Source organism: Polypterus senegalus, chromosome 11 (genome assembly GCF_016835505.1).
Source record: "Polypterus senegalus isolate Bchr_013 chromosome 11, ASM1683550v1, whole genome shotgun sequence".
Lineage (NCBI taxonomy): Eukaryota > Metazoa > Chordata > Cladistia > Polypteriformes > Polypteridae > Polypterus > Polypterus senegalus.
Genome location: NC_053164.1, coordinates 160,510,624 through 160,536,348, shown reverse-complemented (window position 1 = coordinate 160,536,348; position 25,725 = coordinate 160,510,624). Strand labels below are relative to the sequence as shown.

Genomic DNA, 25,725 nt, shown 5'->3' with positions numbered 1-25,725 from the left:
GTTAACAGACAAGATTAGACAGGAGTCCCCATTAACTATGATGTTTGCAGATGACATTGTGATCTGTAGCGAGAGTAGGGAGCAAGTCAATGAGACCTTGGAGATGTGGAGATATGCTCTAGAGAGGAGAGGAATGAAAGTCAGTAGGAAAAAGACAGAATACATGTGTTTGATTGAGAGGGATTTCAGTGGAATGGTGAGGATGCAGGGAGTAGAGCTGGCAAAGGTGGATGAGTTTAAGTACTTGGGATCAACAGTACAGAGTAACAGGGAGCGTGGAAGAGAGGCGAAGAAGAGATTGCAAGCAGGGTGGAGAAAAGTGTCAAGAGTGATCTTTGACTGAAGTATACCAGCAAGAGTGAAACTGAAGGTCTACAAGACGGTAATGAGACAAGCTATGTTATATGTGTTGGAGAGGGTGGCACTGACTAAAAAGCAGGAAACAGAACTGCAGGTTACAGAGTTAAACAGTTGGGATACAAAGTCAGAGGGGCAAAATTGTGTTGGTTTGGACATGTACAGAGGAGAGATGCTGCATATATTGGGAGAAGGTTGTTAAGGATGGAGCTGCCAGTTAAAAGGAAATGAGAAAGGCCTAAGAGAATGTTTACGGATGTGGTGAGGGGGGACATGAAAGTGGTGGGTGTAATGGAGCTACATGTGGAGGACAAGAAGATATGGAAAAAGATGATCCACTGTGGAAACCCCTAATAGTAGCAGCCAAAAGAAGTAGAAGTAAAAGCACAGACAACTGAATAACCAAATGTATTTAAACTCATTATACCAAATCTTCTTTAAATATGCACAGCAAGGTAGCAAAAGTAGACCATATCTAATTTTCAGCAAATGCATCTTAGATTACATGAAAGACATCTCACAAACATTTCACCCACATCAATGTTTAGTTAGACAGAATGCAATTTGGTGACTTTTCTGCAACTTTCTGTTTGTGATCATATCTAGTTTCAAGGGCCACATTATGCAATGTAAATTAACTATAATCGTGATGTAATAATTATGACTGCTGCCTAGTGCCTTGCTCCCTCATTGATATTCCATTTGTTTTTTTTCCACTGTGTGTTTTTGATGTCTGCTATTAAATAAAAACATGCATGCTGATCAACATTGTTTAGTGTTGTGATAAACTGGCAGGGAACATGGTTATGGAGTAAACAATCATGAAAAACAATCTTGTCTAACTCATCGATTATAGTATACTAAAATTAGTGCCCACTGTGAAAAAATCAGATGCTGTGGCTGCTGTTAGAGACTGTCAAATATATAAGTAAAATCATTCAACTATGGAGTAAATTTAGGACATGCCTACTCTGCTCATAGAAAATCCTGATTTGTACCATCCATAGATATTGATAATGCCACTGCATAGTCCTTGGTGCTTTGAAGACAAATGTCAAGTTGGTTGGCTTCATTGGACTACCTAAGAGAAAAACTCACAGGATGCTAGCTTCCTGGAAGAAACTCCCTGTGTGGAGTTTGCATGTTCTCCCTGTGTCTGCATGGGTTTCCTACGGGTGCTTCGGTTTCCTTCCACAGTCCAAAGACATGCAGATTAGGTGCACTGGCGATCCTAAATTGTCCCTATTGTGTGTTTAGGTTGTGTGTGTGTGTGTTTTGTGTGTATGTGTCCTGCGGTGGGTTGGTGCCCTGCCTGGGATTTGTTCCTGCCTTACGCCATGTGTTGGTTGGGATTGGCTCCAGCAAACCTCAATGACCCTGTGCTAGAATATAGAGGGTTGAATAATGAATGAATGACTGACAATTAAGTCTAATTTATGCAAAAAAGAAAATATCACATACAATCAAGTCAGGAAATTGGTTAACTCTTACGATATGCGTTTTCAATTGTTGTCAGTTTCATGAAAGGTTAAATACTGTATGTTCAGAAATAACAGTGATACTAGAGTGTTTTCACAAATATTTGACACCAATGAAAATTCTACCCTAATGTAACCTATCCATTCATTATGTGACACTGCTTTCCCTAGTGCTCTCCTAGATTAACAGATGAAACTCCTACCAAACCTATTTTATTCACAGAAAAGTGTAACCTATCAAATAAGAAACCTAAACATTCAGACACAATTCCTTTAAGCAGCAGTAGTTCTATTTTTAATAATAAATACTATACATGATTGATTTAATATTATTACAAAAGAATAACATCTGTTGTGCTTATCTCACTAATAATTTTAAATTATTGGGAAAATATTTTTTATCTTGTTTTCTCCAACATAGAGACCAAACTTTCCTTGGTAGCATTGTTTATAAAGCTGAAATCAGAGTTAAACAAGATTCTCGCCCACCAGATGGCCAGCTCATGCAAGTACCCACACTTCTATACACCCCATGGCATTTCAGAGTAACCATTTTAATCTGACTGTCTTTAAGGTTTTGGAAAACAGTCATGTCCTTCAAAGAATCACATATGAGTATGAGAACAAGTAAACTTCAGATAGAAGGCATATCAAATACCACTTTTAATTTTAGTTTGGAGATAGTGGTCTTTACATAGTAATTACACAAGAACACTAAACTTAAAATACTTGTCAAAGATAACACCAAGCCTTTGTGAATGGATTTAGTGAAAAAAGTATTTTGAAATCATTCAAGTTAAGTCTTTCAAGTCAAGAGTTTTGTAGTATTTGTAATTCTGTTTATAGACTTTCTAATTTCTTCCCATGAGGGTTTTTTTAATAAAGGATGAGATCACTTTTCAAATTAAATTTTTTCAGTTATCAGTTGATCCAAACAGTGAGAAAATTCTCTTTTTCTGCCATTCACCTTCACTGAGGTTCAAGTGTTCATGCTCTGCAGAGGGTGCTGTTGTTATTGTAGGCTGAAAAGTTCTTGTATAATCACAATGCTACAGGAGAATAGTTGTGTTCAATCTGTGCACAATGTTTGGTGTAATGTTTACATTTGAGTTTTCTAATACATTAAAGCTTTATAATTATTACAGTTCTTCAATAAGTGGTTTCAGCCTTCCCAACAGTCTGTTATTTGTAGTGTCATTATACAAACAACTTTGGTGGCTATTGTGCAATCCAGTTTCTCCTGATGACTTAATACAAATTAAATAAAGCAAAACAGTGAAAATGGTAATGACTAGTATTCTAAAAATTTGAAAGGACAAAAATTACATTTACAATGAAATATCTTGATTTAGAGTATGGTTGCTTTTTTGTTATATACTGTTAATAAGCAAATTTTGTGTGTTGTCAGTATTAATAATGCTTTCCCTATTAAGATGTTATGAAGACCTTTTACTATTAACTTTGAAAATAAAGTTATCTAGTTATCTGGTTTATGTTATGATCAGTAAAGGAGAAGAAAATAATTAATTTCAATTACATATTCTTATATTTTGATTAAGGTTAACAGAGGCAGATTTGGGGTTTCAGTTTTTTAGGCCGACAATGAAAGGGTTGGGAAATTAATGTTTTACATAGCTAAAATGAGAAATGGTATCCATCCAGATAGACTGGTAGAGGGAACAGTTTACCCATGCTGTGGAAGGCCCATTTTGTGTGATTTAGGTGTTGAGTTCCAAAAGGGAAACATCCTTGTTATGTGTAATGGCATTATGAGTCTACCCAGTTTTCATTCCTAGAAAGATGACGGTCTGCAGGTCTGAGCCCTAGGATACCTAAATTTTGCTGTTTCCAGCACTTGTGCTTATGTCCCCGCTTTGAGTGGAGCCTGAAGGCTTGTGTGGTGCTTTAGATTCAGTTTTAGAGACTTTTCTGCATATAAATATTCATTTTAAATAAAATGTTTTGAACATTCATTTTTGAATGATAATAAATCATTATTTTGGTTGAGAAAGTGTGTTACATACTTTTATTTCCCCTACCCTGATTACTGAAATAAAATCATATCATCTAAGACCTCTTGCTGTGACACTGTTGAGAATTAAGAACTCAGATTTTTCATTCTACACCGGAATAGTATTGTTATTGTAACATAGTGTCCTGCAAGTAAATGCTTAGCATATCATAAGGAAAGCTCATGGTGTATTAACTTTTGGGAAAAAAAATCCACATTTTCCAGTGTTTCATTTTTAAACTTTAGTAATAAAATAACAAACTTATTTAAATTATTTTTATGGTTTGTTTTTGTAAAGTAATAACTCATATATTTTAAGTAAATAACTAAAGAAATGATTATCCTTTCAAATAATTAAATTAAAAATTAGTACGTATTTTTAACTTACAAAGCATACAAAAAAAATATGATTTTGAATACAAGGTCACAAACTAAACAAACGTTTTATTTATTGTACTGGCAAATAACATTAAAGACAGTTTGCTTGTGTTTCTGTAGAATTCTGTATGGCTATCTTCAATGTATCAAGTCTTAGTTTTTTTTTTTTATGTTGTGGCCCTAGAACGTATCTGTGAGATGTTTGTGTATAGGAATTTTTTAGAATTATTAGACATGTAATCATTGGTAACCATTTTGAGAGAAACAGAAAAAGTGTTCCATGACAAATATAAATATTTTATATGTTGCAGCCTAAAAGAGAGGAAGAGAATGGAGATTCAGGCAAAAATAAATGGAGAGAAAAGGTCCTGTCAGCCATGGGAGGAGTAAATGTGGTAAATATTTTGACTGTTAGGATAGTCAAAATAGTAACTCTTGCTTTGAAGTGTGTGTTTTTGGAGTTTCTATATTTTCATATATTTGTAGTTCTATAGATACCATTTTGAAATTTGTAACAAGTACATTTCTGGAAGGTTTCTAGTATCTATGTCTTGTTTAACATCTGTGAGTTTTAGAATATTATGACTTGACATTCAGTTCGATTAAACTATTAACACTATCACTATAAAAATCATTAAAAGGTTTACTCAGCACCATGCATACATTATACTGTATAGAGCAGTGTTTCCCAAACTCGGTCCTGGGGACCCCCTGTGACTGCAGGCCTTTGTTCCAACCAGCTTTTGTTTTTAATTGGACTCCTGGGCTAATTAAGTGAACTGTTATTTCCCAAGTTCTGTGTTTTGGGAACAATATAGAAATTAGAGACTTATGTTTGGTAAAAATAAAAACAATATATATATGTATATGTGTATATATATATATATATATATATATATATATATATATATATATATATATATATATATATATATATTTATATATTAGAAAGTACCAAGCAGTTATATATGAATAATGTATTTTTTTTCTTTTTAACAGTATTTTCATCTTGATTTTTATTCTACTTTACAAGGTGTTCTAATTGTTTAATTAATCTATTATTTACTAACCAGACGGTCTAACGCTAAAGTAGCAGCCTTTGATTATTCAGTGTTGTTTGCCTGCATGTCTGCTCTGCTCGTTTTTAATTGTCATTAATAAGATACAATGAAGGTGAAAAACTGCACAGAGAAAGGGCAAAATATAATGAAATCAACAAAGAGAGTTAAGAATTTAAATCTATAGAAAAAGCAGAAATATTTCTAAATGTCTTATAAATGTAAAAATCATGCTGCTGTGCTTTTCTGAATGTAGAATAAGAGAAAAAAATCCCAGCTAATTAAATGAGATCAGTGCTATCAGGTGTTGTCACTGATTAGGAATCTGGTTGGAACACCAGGACCAAGTTTGGGAAACACTGATATAGAGTATATCGTGATAAACCAATTAAAAATAGTTTTATTATAGTTTTTCCTCAAAATTAGTACTATACCACAGTATACTCCATATAGATGACGATAATAACTCTTTAAGCCTATAGTAAATTAAGAAGAAAAAATGAATTCTGGTTTAAACTGTTTGCAACCTAACTTGCAACGTTGTTAGAATTATAGTTTTTGCTTCTGTCAGAGACGTGGTATAATACTTGTGCATCACAACTGCAGAGGTTTGGGTTCAATGTTCTAGTCTGGTTGCACCGGTTTTCTACAATATTCCTAAGTTATGCATGTTTATAAATTGGCCGGCTGGAGGTATGCATAAATGTATAATTCAGAGTTCTTTCCAGCACTGTGTCTTATGCATTATGGATGAGATGCAGCTTCCTTCGACCCCATATTAGAAAAAGCAGGTTAAAATGAAGGATAGAAGGTTGAATATGTTATAAAAATAAGTGAACTGTTTATTCGAATACTTATAAAATTATATATATATATATATATATATATATATATATATATATATATATATATATATATATATATACACTTTTTTATCAATATCAAAAAGTTTCTATGAAAGTAGTACACTGGTAAAAATTTACCGTCTCACGTCTCCTGGGTTTCATTTCTGGTCAAGGAAATACCTGGTTGGGTTATAACTCGTACACCCTGTGTATGCATGATTCTTTCTCTGGGTGTTCTAGTTTTGTTCTCATATTACAAAGGTACACATTTTAGGTTACCTTTTGACCTTAAGGTTGACCTTGTATTTGTGAGTGTGCTCATAACACTGGGCAAAGAAGATTTTGCTTCCTGAACAATTCTGGATGTATTTTGGGGATTTGGCTTGCTGATAACACAAATTGCCTTTAGATTTTCCTGTCATATACTTTATTGTAATCACCTATTTTGTGATTTTCTCTTAAGTAAGTATACATATACATTACAACAACTACAACTTGTGGTCAGCAAAAGCTAGTGGCACTGCTACCACTAATGCAACTCATATATAACATCTCCTGTTGTTTCATTTGTGGATAGGGCAGCCATGCAGAAGGGGTTTATTACCTTGAAAATAACTTGATGCTCTGAAAGCATTTGGTTTGAGGGAAGAAAAATGTGGTATACACACCAATTTTCAACCCAAAAATTATATTTTTGTCTTGAACTGATAAAAAAATTGTGAATGTGATGCTCCAGGAAGGTGGAGGATTTCAATATTTGGGAGATATGCTACCACCAGCAGATTACAAAGTATGCAGCTAAAGTTATTAGGGCTGATGTAGATGATTTGACTAGTGTGTGTTAAAGGGCAATGTTAAAGAAACTGGAAATCATCTCAACTGATGACAGACATCCATTACATGTAGAACTAAACTTCAGTAAATCAGGATTCAATGATATTTTGAGAATTTTTCTGGCAACAAAAGAACACAAAAGTTTGCTGAGCTGGTTGATACAAAACCATGAAGTGCAACGTGTCACTAAAGATTAATTTTCTACATCTGCATGTGGACTTCATCTGCATGTGTTAATCTTGGTGCAGTCAATGACAAACTAGGTGAAAGCTTTCACTAGAATATTACAATGAAAAGTAAATGATATGAGGGTAAGTGGTGTCCATCAAAGCTGGTCAGCTATTGTTGGACACTGAAATTAAAAGCATCAGATATGAGTACAAAAGAAAATCAGCAGCAAACATTTCAGCCCAACTGCAAATAAAATGATAAACAAACTTGTTAAATCAACAAATTCCTACCTGATATTAGAATGTCAGAAAAAATGTGTTATCATTTTAAAAACTATAAAACTTACATTTTTAAGTAGAAATTATGTTCCTGTGTGTATCTGATATTATGCTACTGTTTGTCCCTTAATGTGAAGTTCTAAATCTGACCTGTCCTAAACTCATTGCCCCTCTATTCCTTAAATTAAACAATCTTTGACAAACCTTCTCCTATGCCTCCCCAATGCATTAGTGTCTGGTTCAAATGTAACCTGTCATGGCAGAACATGTCCCATCTATACCAGGAGGAGTCTCAATGCCTCATAAACCTATGCCCTTCTATCCTACACCAGGATTTTAGCCACATTTTAAGCTTTCTATTCCCCTCAGTCTTAACTGAACTGGAATGTGGAACAGAGAGAAATTTAGACATGACCACTAACTTTATAACTTGTATGGGCTATTTATTTATAAATGTCTTTTCAGTTTAACAGATTTTAGGCTACCATGGTCGAGGAATTTTGAACACAACACACACAGTGGACAGGGCTCAGTTTCAGTAAGCAAGTACATGCATCTATACTCAGCTTGTTGTTTGCATTTTTTCAGTTTCTTTTCTGATAAGTGCTTGGTTTTTGCCTTATGTGTATTATAACCCTCTTGATAAGCCATTCAAATCAATTTATTAGATGTGTCACGTTTTTTTGTTTAACATGATACACTTTTCTATCTTGATTACTGAAAACATATGAAAGGATTGTTCTGAGAATGAGTAAATGTCTGTAATACTGTCTATAACATACCATCGCAATGTACAAGCTGGAAAAATAAAAGTATGAAAAGGCAAGGTGCTACTGAGGCACTGTGTGCTGTTAAACCCTGCAATCTAAAATGCAAACATGAATGTTCCCAATACATCAATAATCGCACAAGGAGCAATCAACCTAAGCCTTGAATATATACAGTAGGTTGAAGTCAGTCACTCTAGTTTGACATTGTAGCAGCTCAACCCTTGTGGTTCCTGAGGCCTCATGCATAATGCCATGCATAGAATTCACACTAAAATATGGCATACAGAAAAAAGTAGAAATGTGAGTACGCACAAAAAAATCCAAATACACAAATCTGTGCCTTCGCCAACTTCCACATTCTTCCGGTACATAAATCCTGGTCAGCGTGAAAAGTAACGCACGTGCACGCGCCTGCCGCCACTCCCAAACTCCTCCCAGAATTACGCCTCTTTGAATATTCAAATCAATATAAATAGCCCTTAAGCTCAGCGTTCTGTGAAATGGCAATGGCAAAAGCACGGGGGAAAATAGAAGAATTTCAGCGAATACCAAGTGGAGGCAAGAAGATCAAGTGACATAGAGTATCAGAGAAACTCAAAGGCTCAAGTTCACAAAGTCGCACAGTGCCCGAAATAAAAAAAGAAGTTGTCAGATATCAAAGTCGCCATGAAAATGCGAGTGGTAGCCCACCATCTGAGGGTCATAAGAAAGCTTATTTGGGTACAGAGAAAAAAAAAAATAGGGACACAGTGGGGAAAAAAGCTTGAAATGTCAACTTTAATCTTGAAATTTTCACTTTAATCACGTAGTTTATTTTGTCATTAAAGTAGAACATCATAAACTTCATCTTAAAATTGTTTAATTTACTAGTTTCTCAAATGCCATTGTAACTAAAGTAGCACGTTAAATGCTTTGTTTTATATGTGTTCTTCTATGTGTGTGAATCACTACGTACTTCTTAAACAGGCTTTCTCCTCCTCCAACAAGACATACCAACATTCAAGATATTACAGCTCTCTGAATAACTAAAATACGGAGATGTATACTTTATATCATTTTCATGATGATAGGAGTTGAAGCATGTTATTAAACATGGGAACACGGTGGCACAGTGATAGTGACGAGCTGGCGCAGTGCCGAGAGATTGTTCCTGCCTCCCGCAAGATAATTGCTGTGCCATGTACCACCTTCGATGAAATAATTTATTGCAGCAGTACTGCCTCTTTCAAACGTAATAACCTCCAATTCCTGTCCTTACTTTTCTTTCTCCAAATACCCAATCGCCACACAATCAGCTCTGTAATAGATGTTAAGTCATGTGTAAGCTTAGAATGCTGATTCTTCAAAACTCTTAAGGAACATTGAAATATCTTTGTAGTACATATTAAATTTTTCTATCCATCAATCCTTCCAGTATTGCGCCAGCCCCAGCAAGAATGCAGCGTGAGGCAGGAACAATCCCTGAACTAGCTAGCACTGTGAAACCGTGGCCTCACATGTTTATTTATTAACAGTATTGATTATTTAAATGATGTTAACATTTTATCTGTATAATGTAATAAACATGTTTTGCTGCATTTCATCTTAAAAATGATGTCGTCATCATATGTAAATATGCGCTTTATAAAGTGGCTCAGGTTGTGCAATATTTTAAGTGTACCGCAAGTTTACAGTGAGGTAATTAAAGTTCAAGCACTTTATTGTCATTGTGTAACACAACAAAACTACTTTTTGTGACAGCCTCAAGGTGCTTTTAAAGAAAAGTCAAATAATTCCAAATATGTTGTATACAGCGTTAAGTGATCAAGTAACTTGTACTAATAAGTACAAACAGTTGTACAAGGATCACTTGATGGATTGATTGAGTGCGTTTATAGTTCTTGAGATAAAACTGTTTCTGAGCCGCGATGTCCGTACAGGCAAGGATCTGAAGCTTTTGTTGTATGAGAGCAGTTCAAATAGTGCATGGCTGAGGTAGCCTGTGGTTGATGCTGTATACCAATAATCTGATCAGCTGCTGTAGAGCTGTGATTCCACACTCAGTTACAGTGGGATAAATGCTCTGCGTGGTGCATTGAGAGGAACAACGCTAAAGCAGCTATGGTATTTGGAATAGTTTGTTCATTCCGTGGACCATTATATTGTCACAGGTTAATTACAATCAGATGCCTTAACCTAATAAACAATATGCGGTTAATTTCAGTGTATTAGCTTAAACCACGTCAGGGATCTGACTTAAAAAGAATGAGAAACCACACTAGAACAAAAGCACTGCTTTGACGCTGGGTGCTGCCACTTTGCAAAACTGAGTGGAGAACTTGCATACGCCAAGCATTTAGCGTGCATAAAAATGTATGTGGCTTTACACCAAGTTTAGGTTTTATACATCGCGATGTGAGCGTGGAAACGGGCTTACGCAACATTTTTGAGCATATGCACAGTTTATACACGAGGCTCCTGATGTTTCATTGGATCTTTTAAATGAAAGCAGTGCAATTTGTTTTATTATACACACACAGAAACTCATTAATAAACTGAAAAGAAGTCAGAAATATTTTTTTCATGTTATAGCCAGGAGCCCCCATCACTCTCTTAGTTCCCAGGGCTTAATCCAGGTAAGTCAGTGTATTAATTTAAAAAATGTACATATTCATATTTTCATAATTAAAACAAAAAGGAAAAGCAATACAATATGGACAGGTATTGATCAACTTACCTCAGAATATCTACTTTCAAAGATATACTGCAAAAGTCACTGATTAAGCCTATTTTGGTACATTTAGCTAACACTAAAGTATATTGTCTAAGATTTTTATAAATAGTATAAAAAATACTGTATTTATTTTTATTATCTTACAATAGGACTTCAAGAGATGTGAGACTTTTAGAAAGATGTGAAAATGATTGTTAAAAAATTATTTCATGCCTTCTTCATCAGCCAAAGCATCATTGGGAGCAGTGTCTGCACCTCTAAGCCAGGTTTCGATTTGAAAACAAGGATCAGGCTTTGTACTTATAATTTTTTAAACAGGACAGCTTACATTCCTCAAAAATGTTTCGTAATCTAATATTTCAAAAAAAGAAAGGGTTGGATTGATATCCATGTCTTAAAAATACCAAGTACTATTATTAGAAGCACTTGTGGTGTATAATGATACAACAACAACATTTATTTATATAGCACATTTTCATACAAAAATGTAGCTCAAAGTGCTTTACATAATGAAGAATAGAAGAATAAAAGACACAGTTAGAAAATAAAATAACTTAACATTAATTAACATATAATGAGAGTAAGGTTTGATGGCCAGGGTGGACAGAAAACCCCCCCCAAAAAAAAAAACCTCCAGACCTTACCTCCATACCTTAATTTATGGTCTAATTATGGCTTTTAAATGTAAACTACAGCTTTATGTACTGGTCTAAGGGCAAAGAGTTTTTTTTAAGTTGCAATGTTCATGTTTACGCTGTAAATTGTGTTAATTTACTTGTGTGTTTCAACCTTGCAAAATGTTTAAGTAACTTGTGCATAAACATGGGCATCCACTGGGCCAATGAAATAGTTCATATGTTGTTTTCCTTAAATTGATCTTTGAAAACTTCCTGCTTTTTGTTAAAGGTCTGTGTTATTGTCTTGACAGCACTTGATCCATCATTGTTTCTCAGATTCATTGTACATGCCTAGGTGTTATTGCATAGTAAATTTACATAGAATTATTGATATCCACAATAACACAGCTGGGCACTTTAAATAGTCTTGCTCTTTTTATTGTAAGACACTGGTGATATTTTCACTTTATTCCCCTGTAATATCATTAGCAATTCTCTTAGGTAAATACCTTTGCAGTCACATATTAAACTAGTAGTAGTTCCTTCCTACATTGTCTTCTACTTGCACTTAGCCTCATTCTCTTTCATTTCTGAATCTGTTGTATCTGGTGTTTTATTCTTGGCATAGCTTACTGTTTTTTCTGTGCAAGTGACATACAGGTTTAAATATAGTGAAAAGTAAAGATGACATGTTTCATTTTCAGTCTAAAATGGGATTTTAAGAATATTGAGGTGAGTTTTATTAGAAGACTAGCAAAATACCCACGCTTGGCAGCGAAAAAGTAGTGTGTTAAAGAAGTAATGAAAAAGAAAGGGAAACATTTTAATAACAGCGTAACATGATTAACAATGCAATTGTTTTGTCATTGTTATGAGTGTTGCTGGCATATATATATATATATCTATACTAATAATCGGCAAAGCCCTCACTGACTCACTCACTGACTGACTGACTCATCACTAATTCTCCAACTTACCGTGTAGGTAGAAGGCTAAAATTTGGTAGGGTTATTCCTTACAGCTTCCTTACAAAAGTTGGGCAGGTTTCATTTCGAAATTCTATGCATAATGGTCATAACTGGAAGCTGTTTTTCTCCATTTACTGTAATGGAGATGAGCTTGAAACCCGTGGGGGCGGAGTTTCGTGTGACATCATCACGCCTTCCACGTAATCACGCAGTACGTAGAAAACCAGGAAGAGGCCCAAAAAGCGCTGAAGAAAACATGCATTATATAATTGAGACGGCAGCGAAACAATAAGAAGCGAGCGAGTGACATATACAACCATATTCATGAGTTCTGCTACTTCGGAAACAAAGCACGATGTAAACCTACACTTTAAATTAAGTTCATAGACAGGCTGCCGCTGGCGTTTGTAATTTAGTGCCTACCCATATAAGGCCGTCCGTCAGCGGCAATCCAATAGCAAACTGCCACGGGTAAATATTCACGGGTGAAGGACTGTGCTTATGCAGAGGAAGATGAGATGGTCAGGGTGGTGTTTGGCACAAACTCAGCGAAACTGCGAGAGAAAGTTTTAAGTGCCAGGACTTTGGTAACATTAGATACAGCTGTGGACATAGCACGACATGGCACCAGCACAGCTGGGAAACTTCGATGCATGTACACCGAGCAGCTCACGTGAACTGGCGCGGTGCACAGACAAAAGCAACAGTTCCAAAGAGCGCTGAACAAAAAACGAATTACACAATTGAAAAGGCAGCAAAAAAATATGAAGCGTCTGATACATACAAGCATATTCATAAATGCAGCTACTGTGGAAACAAAGCACACGGTGGAAAAAGTCAATGTCCCGCTAAAGGAAGACAGTGTAAAAAAAACCCGTGCATGCAGTGTGTCGGGTCTCAGATAAAGAAGAAGACGAGCTGTTTATTGATGCAGTAAGAAACGAATCGATGAATGAAACCTGTCATCTTTACAACGATTGACAAACATGGAATGTAACTTGAACACAACACATCCTACAAATACGAACCTGATTGAAAGAAATAATGATAATCAAATCCTTGATGACAGCAACACTCAGTAAAACTCACAAAACAATTACTGTATAATGACAGTCATGTTACGTTATTTTTAAAATGTTCCCTTTTCTTTTTCATAGCTTCTTTAACACACTACGTCTCCGCTGCGATACGCGGGTATATATATATGTATATATATACCCGATCTACGTACTCGAATAATGGATACTTTATTCGCCATCAATGATTGTTTTGGTAAAGCCATACTCAGTGTATTCATTAGATGAACGTTAAAAAAGTAAGAGCGAGGGGAGGATGACTTATTGAGGCATGCAAGCAAAACCATAATAGCACACGGGCTCGATGTACGAAAAAATATATCTTTTCAAGTTCTATTTAGTCCATATGTGTCAAACTCAAGGCCCGTAGGCAAATCCGGCCCGGCGTGTAATTATATCTGGCCCGCGAGATCATTTTATATACTGTATTATTGTTATTAATGGCCCGGGGATATGAAGCACTGGTAACACAATAAACTACAGATCCCATAATGCAGCGCTTCAGCTGCCTTGCCAAACACTTACCGCGTCCCCGCCGTCTCTTCAGTCGTTTCCTTACTTTGCGAAGGAAGCAGCTTTCTCAGAGCTTCTGCACTGTTTTATAAATGAACGATATATAAGAAAGTCCTTTTTCCTTGCTTCGCCAACAAAGCAGCCTTTTTATTTAATTCACGGGTTCTCTGCTGTTTCATTGTTCATTTATTACGATTTTTATAGTTATTGTGTAGGTTTTATTTAATCCACAGGTTCTCTTCTGTGTTCACTGCAGTGTCTTCTTTCGTTTAAGAGCTTCGCTAAAGAAGCAGCTTTCTCATAGCTTCTGCACTGTTTTAAAAACGAACGACATATAAGAAAGTCCTTTTTCCTTATTTCACCAACGAAGCAACCTTTTTATTTAATTCACGGGTTCTCTTCTATTTTATTGTTCATTTGTTACGATTGTTACAGTTATTGTGTAGGTTTTATTTAATCCACAGGTTCTCTTCTGTGTTCACTGCGGTGTCTTCTTTCGTTTACAACCTTCGCCAAGGAAGCAGCTTTCTCACAGCTTAGTCATATTACAACCAGAGGGCCGAACTGACAACGTGGTATACAGAGAGATCCTTAACAATTAATTTTTATATATTTTCCTTCAGTCTAAAAATGTTTACTTTTTTATTAATAAAAATATTCAGACAGTATTTCACCGCTGCAAAGCGCGGGTATTTTGCTAGTATGTATATATATATATATATATATATGTGTATATATATACTGTATATATATGTATATATATATATATATATATATGTATATATATATATGTATATATATATGTATATATATATATATATATACATGTATATATATATATGTATATATATATGTATATATATATATATATATATATATATATATATATATATATATAGTAAAAGAGACAAGAGGAGACAGCATAAAGGTTTGGGGTTTCCGGCCCTGTATACTGTAAAAAAATCCGCAATAAACAAAACAGATCAAAATATATAAACAAAAATTGTTCAAATGTGCAACGCCATACAAGACGTCGCCAGCCATTTTATAAGGGAGGAGCCGGAAGTGGAGGAATGCTGGGAAGGAACCGTGAGGGAGGATGGGACTGATGACGTCAGGAAAAATGGCGGAGGAAGGGCTGAAGTAACATACTGCGGGAATGAGGCTTATGGTGGCGGAGTGTCTTTTTTCCTGGAAGAAAGCAAAGGAGAAAGGTTAGTACCCCGCCACTCCCTGCCGGCGAACATCTTCCGAAGCGTGTTAAGGTCCGTCCGCGGTCTCCTATTCGTGTGTGCGTGACAATATATATACACACACACACACACACACACACACACGCATACAATATAAACATATATACATATACATAAATATGTATATATATACATAAATATGTATATATATACATATACATATATATATACATATACACATATATACATATACATATATAGCAAAATACCCGCGCATTGCAGCGGAGAAGTAGTGTGTTAAAGAAGTAATGAAAAAGAAAAGGAAACATTTTGAAAAAAGCGTAACATGATTGTCAATGTAATCAATGTAATTTGTTTTGTCACTTTTATGAGTGCTGCTGTCATATATATATATATATATTGTAATAACTCCAAAAGGAGACTGCACAAAGGTTTGGGGTTTTCCGGCCCCGTATATTGTAGACGATCCACAATAATGCAAAAAAGAAAAGCAGGTCAAACATAAACTAAACAGTTCAAATGCGAGACGCCGAAGCATGGCGTCGGCGGCCATTTTATTAGGGAGGAGCCAGAAGTGGAGGAATGCTGGGAAGGAACCATGAGGGATGCTGGGACCAATGACGTCAGGACAAGATGGTGGAGGAAGGGCGGAAGTAAACGTAGTGCGGGCAAAGCCGACTTATGGCGGCGGAGTGTCCTTTTTTCTGTAAGAAAGCACAGGGAGAAAGTTAGTACCCGCCATTCCCTGCCTTCGAATGTTTTCCCAGGTGTGTTAAAATCCGTCCACGGTCTCCTACTCGCGCGTGCGTGACAATATATATATATATATATATATATATATATATATATATATATATATATATATATATATATATATATATACAGTATATATATATATATATATACACACATCTCTCTCTCTCTCTCTCTCTCTCTCTCTCTATATATATATATATATATATCTTATATCTATACTAATAAAAGGCAAAGCACTGACTCACTCACTCACTCACTCACTCACTCACTCATCACTAATTCTCCAACTTCCCGTGTGGGTGGAAGGCTGAAATTTGGCAGGTTCATTCCTTACAGCTTCCTTACAAAAGTTGGGCAGGTTTTATATCGAAATTCTACGTAATGGTCATAACTGGAAGCAGTTTTCTCCATTTACTGTAATGGAGATGAGCTTCAACGCCGTGGGCGGAGTTTCGTGTGACATCATCACGCCTCCCACGTAATCACGCAGTACATAGAAAACCAGGAAGACCTCAAAAAGCGCTGAAGAAAACATGCATTATATAATTGAGAAGGCAGCGAAACAATAAGAAGCGGCGAGTGACATATACAACCATATTCATGAGTTCTGCTACTTGGAAACAAAGCACGATGTAAACCTACACTTTAAATTAAGTTCATAGACAGGCTGCGCTGGCGTTTGTAATTTAGTGCCTGCCCATATAAGGCCGTCCGTCAGCGGCAATCCAATAGCAAACTGCCACGGGTAAATATTCACGGGTGAAGGACTGTGCTTATGGAGAGGAAGATGAGATGGTCAGGGTGGTGTTTGACACAAACTCAGCGAAACTGCAGAGAAAGTTTTAAGTGCCAGGACTAAGGTAACATTAAATACAGCCATGGACATAGCACGAGGTGGCACCAGCACAGCTGGGAACCTTCGATGCATGTACACGAGTGGCTCACGTGAACTGGCGCGTGCACAGATAAAAGCAACAGTTCCAAAGAGCTGAACAAAACCGAATTACACAATTGAAAAGGCAGCAAAAATATGAAGCGTCTGATATATACAAGCATATTCATAAATCCAACTACTGCGGAAACAAAGCACACGTTGGAAAAAGTCAATGTCCGCTAAAGGAAGACAGTGTAAAAAACCCGTGCATGCAGTGTGTCAGGTCTCAGATAAAGAAGAAGACGAGCTGTTTATTGATGCAGTAAGAAACGAATCGATGAATGAAACCTGTCATCTTTACAGCGATTGACAAACACGGAATGTAACTTGAACACAACACATCCTACAAATACGAACCTGATTGAAAGAAATAATGATAATCAAATCCTTGATGACAGCAACACTCAGTAACACTCACAAAACAAATACTGTATATTGACAGTCATGTTACGTTATTTTTAAAATGTTCCCTTTTCTTTTCTAGCTTTTTAACACACTACTTCTCCGCTGCGATACACGGGTATATATATGTATATATATATATCCCGATCTACATACTCGAATAATGGATACTTTATTAGCCATCAATGATTGTTTTGGTAAAGCCATACTCAGTGTATTCATTAGATGAGCGGTAAAAAGTAAGAGCGAGGGAGGATGACTTATTGAGGCATGCAGGCTGTAGTGCGTCAACTCTATCTGAATTGCGCGATCACATTTGAAAAAATATATCTTTTCAAGTTCTATTTAGTCCATATGTGTCAAACTCAAGGGCGCGGGCCACATCCGCCCGCGTGTAATTATATCCGCCCGAGATCATTTTATATACTGTATTATTGTTATTAATGGCCTGGGTATATGAAGCGCTGGTAACACAATAAGCTACAGATCCCATAATGCAGCGCTTCAGCTGCCTTGCCGAACACTTACCGTTAATCAAGTCTAGCTTATGATGCTGCAAGTTATTGCGAAGCTAGCTCACACGATGCTGAAGAGAAAAGTTGATTCTGAAAATAGAGCCTTTAAAACCGATGGGAGGCTGAGTATATGTTTACTGAACCCGTGTGTCTCATTTGTGGAGCTAATGTGGCTGTAATTACAGAATTTAATCTAAGGCGGCACTATGAGACAAAACATCAGGGTAACCTGAATGCAATGCAGAAGATACAGAAAGCAGAAGAATTAAATAAGAATCTGACACTTCAGCGGACGTTTTTACCCGTGCACAATCACAAAGTGATTTCAAGTGAAGCTGCTTTTATGGGAGACACAAATGCACCAGTGCAATTGCCCCACTTTCCCTGTTGCCAAGTAATGTTAAACCAAGTCGTCACTACGGTGTTCCCAAATCGCACTTTGCTGATAAACTGGCGCACTGAGTTTGCACGGCGCTTTGGTGACTTTGAAGAACAAAAAGTCCGTCTACATGCGGCTCGAACCTTGTGCATGTTTGGTAGCACATATCTGTGTGAGAAGCTCTTCTCAGTGATAAAGACTAACAAAACAGCACACAGGAGTCACCTCACTGATGAGCACCTGCAATCCATCCTGAGAATCTCCATAACACAGAACCTCGCACCAAACATAAACGAACCTTGTTGCCAAAAAAGATGCCAGGCGTCCAGCTCTAAAATGACATATGAGCAAAGACAACTGAATGATTTGATTTGTTATTGCTGAAAGGAACACATTTTATTTATATTTCCAGGTTTTGTTATGCAGCATGTTCATATTTGAATTTGTATAATTTTGACAGGATATATTTTTATGGAGAGCAAAATCTTTTGGGATATTTAAAATCTAAGTTTATTTTTATATAAAATTACATAAGAGTAAAGAAATTTGAATGTTTGTTCTTTTAACGTTTACTTTATTTCTAACTTGTATAATTTAGACAGGATATATTTTTATGGAGAGCAAAATATTATAAGTTGTTTAAGGTTTGAGTTGATTTATTCAGAATAATATTCCTGTCTGTTTTACCATTCCTACCAAAGATATTTCTGTCGACTAAATAAAAATTCCTTCTATTTAAAATTTAAATAGAACTTGAACAAATACGATAGTTCATAATATCCACAGACTTGCACGTAAGGCGGAGTCATCCGTTTTAACAAGCAGCGTATTGCACTGATACTGAAATAGCTGTGTGTGTATATATGTAGATGTGTATGTATATGTATATATATGTTTATATATGTGTGTGTGTATGTATATATATATATATATATATATATATATGTATTTGTGTGTATATATGTAGATATATATATATGTATGTATATATGTGTGTGTGTATATTTATGTGTATATGTATAGATATGTATGTATATATGTTTATGTGTGTGTGTGTGTGTGTGTGTGTGTGTGTGTGTGTAAATATATATATTTCCAGGTCCTGCAGCACTATGAATTCTATGAATTTACAAGACTCCCGTTTGGTCTTCACGGGGCACCTCTAACTTTTCAGCGTATGATGGATCAGATCCTACGTCCTCACTCTGAATATGCTGGGGCATACCTTGACGATGTCGTGATTTTTAGCAATGATTGGAAAACACACTTAGAGCGGCTTCAAGCCGTTCTTGAAAGCTTGAGACAGGCTGGCCTTACTGCTAACCCTAAGAAATGTAAACTAGGCATGTCCGAGACTCATTACTTAGGCTATTCTATGGGCAAGGGTTTACTTAGGCCACAATTAAGGAAAATAGAAGAAATGCTTCCTTATCCGAGACCTGGGACACAGAAACAAGTACTGGTTACTACAGAAAATTCATTCCAAATTTTGCACATAGAGCTGCTCCTCTTACAGAACTTACTAGAGGCAGAAAAAACCGACCAATCTTGTGGACAGAAAATTGCGAACGTTCTTTCAACGATTTAAAAAAAGCATTGTCTTCTTACCCGGTTCTAAGGAACCCGGATTTCACAAAAGATTTTATCTTGCAAACAGACGCAAGTGCATTTGGTGTGGGCGCAGTCCTGTCACAAATGTTTGATGGAGAAGAACATCCAATCACATATTTGAGTAGGAAATTACTTCTTAGGGAACGCAATTATTCTAAAATTGAGAAAGAATGCTTGGCAATTAGGTGGGCTGTGGAAGCGCTTTGCTATTACTTGTGGGGACGAAACTTCACTTTGGTAACTGATCATGCTCCACTTCAGTGGTTGTACCGACAGAAAGATACAAACTCTCGTCTAATGAGATGGTTTCTGGGTTTACAACCTTACAGTTTCACAGTAAAGCACCAAACAGGTTCTGAACACGTCAACGCAGACGTGTTATCACGACTAAATGAACCTATTACAGAGAGTCGCTTGATTCACAGGAATGTGAATAAAGCTGAGGGGGAGGGTGTGAGCTGGAGGGCTAATCGCACCCCAAATAGTGACAGACGCCCCTGGGAAAACCACAAACCCTGAAACACTGACTACACATTGCTCCTTATCCTTGCACTATAGCAGCGTAATACAAGCCTCGCTGGTACTCCGCCGACTTATAAGCCTTGCGCAGCGCCTGTCAGTTTTGGAATTGATTGTTTGCTTTTATCTCTCTCTGCTCCTAGCGGAACTGTTATATCTGACTTGTCATGGAGCACGTTTAAGCTCATGTTTTTTCCGGTGTCTGAATAAAAATCCTTCTTTTTTCTATGACCTTCTGTGTCTCTGTGCAAATCTGTGACCCAAGCGTTTGCTATAGCAAAATACCCGCGCTTCGCAGCGAAGAAGTAGTGTGTTAAAGAAGCAATGAAAAAGAAAACGAAACATTTTGAAAATAACGTAACATGATTGTCAATGTAATTGTTTTGTCACTGTTGTGAGTGATGAGTGTTGCTGTCATATATATATATATATATATATATATATATATACATACATATATATATATCTACATATATATATATACATACATATACATACACACATACATACATACACACACATATATACACACAAATACATATATATATATACATACACACACACATATATAAACATATATATACATATACATACATATCTACATATATACACACACAGCTATTTCATATCAGTGCAATACGCTGTTTGTTAAAACGGATGACACCCGCTCTTACGTGCAAGTCTGCATGGATATTATGAACTATCGTATTTGTTCAAATTCTATTTAAATTTTAAATAGAAGGAATTTTTATTTAGTCGACAGAAATATCTTTGGTAGGAATGGTAAAACAGACAGGAATATTATTCCTGAATAAATCAACTCAAACCTTAAACAACTTATAATATTTTGCTCTCCATAAAAATATATCCTGTCTAAATTATGCAAATTCAAATATGAACATGCTGCATAACAAAACCTGGAAATATAAATAAAATGTGTTCCTTTCAGCAATAACAAATCAAATCATTCAGTTGTCTTTGCTCATATGAAATTTTAGAGCTGGACGCCTGGCATCTTTTTTTGGCAACAGGTTCGTTTCTGTTTGGTGTGAGGTTCTGTGTTGTGGAGATTCTCAGGATGGATTGCAGGTGCTCATCTGTGAGGCGACTCCTGTGTGCTGTTTTGTTAGTCTTTATCACTGAGAAGAGCTTCTCACACAGATATGTGCTACCAAACATGCACAAGGTTCGAGCCGCATGTAGACGGACTTTTTTTGTTCTTCAAAGTCACCAAAGCGCCGTGCAAACTCAGTGCGCTCAGTTTATCAGCAAAGTCGTGTTGGGAACACCGTAGTGACGACTTGGTTTAACATTACTTGGTAACAGGGAAAGTGGGGCAAGTGGTTGTGTCTCCCATAAAAGCAGCCTCAATTGAAATCACTTTGTGATTGTGCACGGTAAAACGTCCGCTGAAGTGTCAGATTCTTATTTAATTCTTCTGCTTTTTGTATCTTCTGCATTGCATTCAGGTCTTTCAGGTTACCCTGATGTTTTGTTTTATAGTGCCGTCTTAGATTAAATTCTGTAATTACAGCCACATTAGCTCCACAAATGAGACACACGGGTTCAGTAAACATATACTCAGCCTCCCATCGGTTTTTAAAGGCTCTATTTTCAGAATCAACTTTTCTCTTCAGCATCGTGTGAGCTAGCTTCGCAATAACTTGCAGCATCATACGGTAGACTTGATTAACGCTGTAAGTGTTCGGCAAGGCAGCTGAAGCGCTGCATTATGGGATCTGTAGTTTATTGTGTTACCAGCGCTTCATATACCCGGGCTTTAATAACAATAATACAGTATATAAAATGATCTCACGGGCGGATATAATTACGCGGGCGGATGTGGCCCACAGCCCTTGAGTTTGACACATATGGACTAAATAGAACTTGAAAAGATATATTTTTTCAAATGTGATCGCGCAATTCAGATAGAGTTGACGCACTACAGCCTGCATGCCTCAATAAGTCATCCTCCCCTCGCCCTTACTTTTTACCGTTCATCTAATGAATACACTGAGTATGGCTTTACCAAAACAATCATTGATGGCAAATAAAGTATCCATTATTCGAGTATGTAGATCGGGTTATATATATATATATATACATATATATATACCCGCGTATCATGAGATAGTGTGTTAAAAAGCTAGAAAAGAAAAGGGAACATTTTAAAAATAACGTAACATGACTGTCAATATACAGTATTTGTTTTGTGAGTGTTACTGAGTGTTGCTGTCATCAAGGATTTGATTATCATTATTTCTTTCAATCAGGTTCGTATTTGTAGGATGTGTTGTGTTCAAGTTACATTCCGTGTTTGTCAATCGTTGTAAAGATGACAGGTTTCATTCATCGATTCGTTTCTTACTGAGTTTGTGTCAAACACCACCCTGACCATCTCATCTTCCTCTCCATAAGCGCAGTCCTTCACCCGTGAATATTTACCCGTGGCAGTTTGCTATTGGATTGCGCTGACGGACGGCCTTATATGGGCAGGCACTAAATTACAAACGCCAGCGCAGCCTGTCTATGAACTTAATTTAAAGTGTAGGTTTACATCGTGCTTTGTTTCCGAAGTAGCAGAACTCATGAATATGGTTGTATATGTCACTCGCTCACTTCTTATTGTTTCGCTGCCTTCTCAATTATATAATGCATGTTTTCTTAAGCGCTTTTTTGAGGTCTTCCTGGTTTTCTATGTACTGCGTGATTACGTGGGAGGCGTGATGATGTCACACGAAACTCCGCCCCCACGGCGTTGAAGCTCATCTCCATTACAGTAAATGGAGAAAAACTGCTTCCAGTTATGACCATTACGCGTAGAATTTCGATATAAAACCTGCCCAACTTTTGTAAGGAAGCTGTAAGGAATGAACCTGCCAAATTTCAGCCTTCCACCCACACGGGAAGTTGGAGAATTAGTGATGAGTCAGTGAGTGAGTGAGTGAGTGAGTGAGTGCTTTGCCTTTTATTAGTATAGCTATATATCTCTATCTATCTACATTATAGTACTAGGGTGTTGTACCGTGTTAACCATTATGAATGTAGAGAAGAGCCAAGCAAAATGACACCTTTTATTGGCTAACTAAAAAGATTACAATATGCAAGGTTTCGAGGCAACTCAGGCCCCTTCTTCAGGCATCTTTTTAGTTAGCCAATAACGGGCTTGTTAAAACGGATGACTCCTGCTGTTACGTGCACTTAGTGCTGCGTGGGTATTATGAACTCTCGTATCTGTTCAAGTTCTATTTAAATTTTAAATATAAGTAATTTTTATTTAGTCGACAGAAATATGTTTAGTAAGAATGTAAGTTAAATTTAGTCATCATTGCATTAATTTTTCTTCACCATAGAAATTTAAAGACTAAATTCAACTTCCATTCCTACCAAAGATATTTTTGGCGACAAAATAGAACCTAATTATATACAAAATCGAGCTATTGAGCTGTCGCCTGCCTGCCTGCCTGAATAAGTCACTCTCGCTTCGCTCTTACTTTTTTACCGTTCATTTAATCATGGCTAGTCAGGAAAAATTATAAAATGGAAGGAGGATTACACTGAGTATGGCTTTACCAAAACAATTATTGATGGCGAATAAAGTATCCATTATTCATAAAGCTTCAATTGGTGATCTGTTTTTCTGCGTTAACCTCATGTTTTTTCATAGTTCTTCTCAAACCAAGGGGGTGCGAGGGTAAAATGAATCGGGAAGCGCTGATATATATACTGTATATTGAATATATTGAAATAGTTTTACTGTCAAATAATGCAAACAGTACGCGGCAAGAGTTTCGCCCTAATTCTGGGGTCATCAGGTGTACACACTCACTGCACTCCCACTCGGGAATCAAACCTCGGACGTCATCGCTAGAGGCAAAATGTGTGGTTCGTTTATTTGTCAGTATGTAGATCAGGGTGTGTGTATATATATAAATATATAAAAGATAACTCCTGTAGCCACAATAAATGCCTTTATTGAATAGACAAACCAGGGATGAACAAGTTCCTTTCTACTGCAGCCACAGCATAAAAAACATTAATAATAACTCGTAAACTTGCAATATTATTTAGGAAAATCACAACATTTTACTCACCAAAAATTCGTATTTTTTGTAAACAAAATCCATCGCCCTCTCTTTCCTCAAAAACAGTTTAATTAACTCTGTCGTATGGATTATCCGTGCGCTTCAGTTCCATCAAAACCTCTCTTTCTATCGCCATTGAAGCTAATGCTGAAAGCTGAACCCGCCCTATGGTATTTCTGGCATAAGTTTCAATTCGCTTTAGGGCATAAAATGTCTGCTCGACAGAAGCAGTGTACACAGGAATGCTCACCGCCAAATACACCAATGTGAACAGCTGCCCCACGCTGATTCAGATTCATTCATTCAGATTTTTCTGATGAAGGAAGTCAGATCAAAAAGCGCTCCGTGGCTCTTGTGTTAAAGTGGAGAAGGCTGCATGCGTGAAATTTTTCTTGTATTCCCGAAACTTCTGGGGCTCGAGGAGCATGACAAACATCAGGTTTTCATGGTCTTGAAATCTGGTCTGCGTCTGGCAAATAATATTGTCCAGAATCCTGCCATGGAGTTGGCCGTAGTGCACGTGACGATCTTTCGCTCGGAGCGTTTGCGGTGCTTTCAGTGGCCTCGGAGAGTTCCTCATATCGGCTTCTATCCAATCAATGGGTCTGAATACGGTGACGTTGCCGTATACCTGCTAGAGGGCCCTACTGACACCAACTCAAAATCTGATTGGTTGAAGCAACAGGTTAATCGACATTTATGACACCAACTCAAAATCTGATTGGTTGAAGCAACAGGTTAATATATATGTGCGTCTTGGGAACTGCAGGTCTGACATTGTGTGCAGCAATACAGGGGCACCGCAGGGTACTGTACTTTCTCCGGTCCTGTTCAATCTATATACATCAGACTTCCAATATGACTCGGAGTCCTGCCACGTGCAAAAGTTCGCTGATGACACTGCTATTGTGGGCTGCTTAAGGAGTGGGCAGGAGGAGGAGTACAGAAAGTTAATCAAAGACTTTGTTAAATGGTTCGACTCAAACCACTTATACCTTAACACCAGCAAGACCAAGGAGCTGGTGGTGGATTTTAGGAGGCCCAGGCCCCTTATGGACCCTGTGATCATCAGAGGTGACTGTGTGCAGAGGGTGCAGACCTATAAATATCTGGGAGTGCAGCTGGATGACAAATTGGACTGGACTGCCAATACTGATGCTCTATGTAAGAAAGCTCAGAGCAGACTATACTTTCTGAGAAGGTTGGCATCCTTCAACATCTGCAGTAAGATGCTGCAGATGTT

The 25,725-nt window shown here is 36.8% G+C and overlaps 1 protein-coding gene across 1 annotated transcript in view; it reads left to right on the top strand.

Moving 5' to 3' along the window:
- Positions 1 to 25,725, top strand: part of ano2b (anoctamin 2b) — a 361,358-nt gene that overhangs the window by 222,533 nt on the left and 113,100 nt on the right. Inside the window, exon 15 of the mRNA XM_039769975.1 lies at positions 4,536 to 4,619. Within this exon, the coding sequence (XP_039625909.1) occupies positions 4,536 to 4,619 (84 nt within the window). The remainder of the gene's footprint in view (positions 1 to 4,535; positions 4,620 to 25,725) is intronic.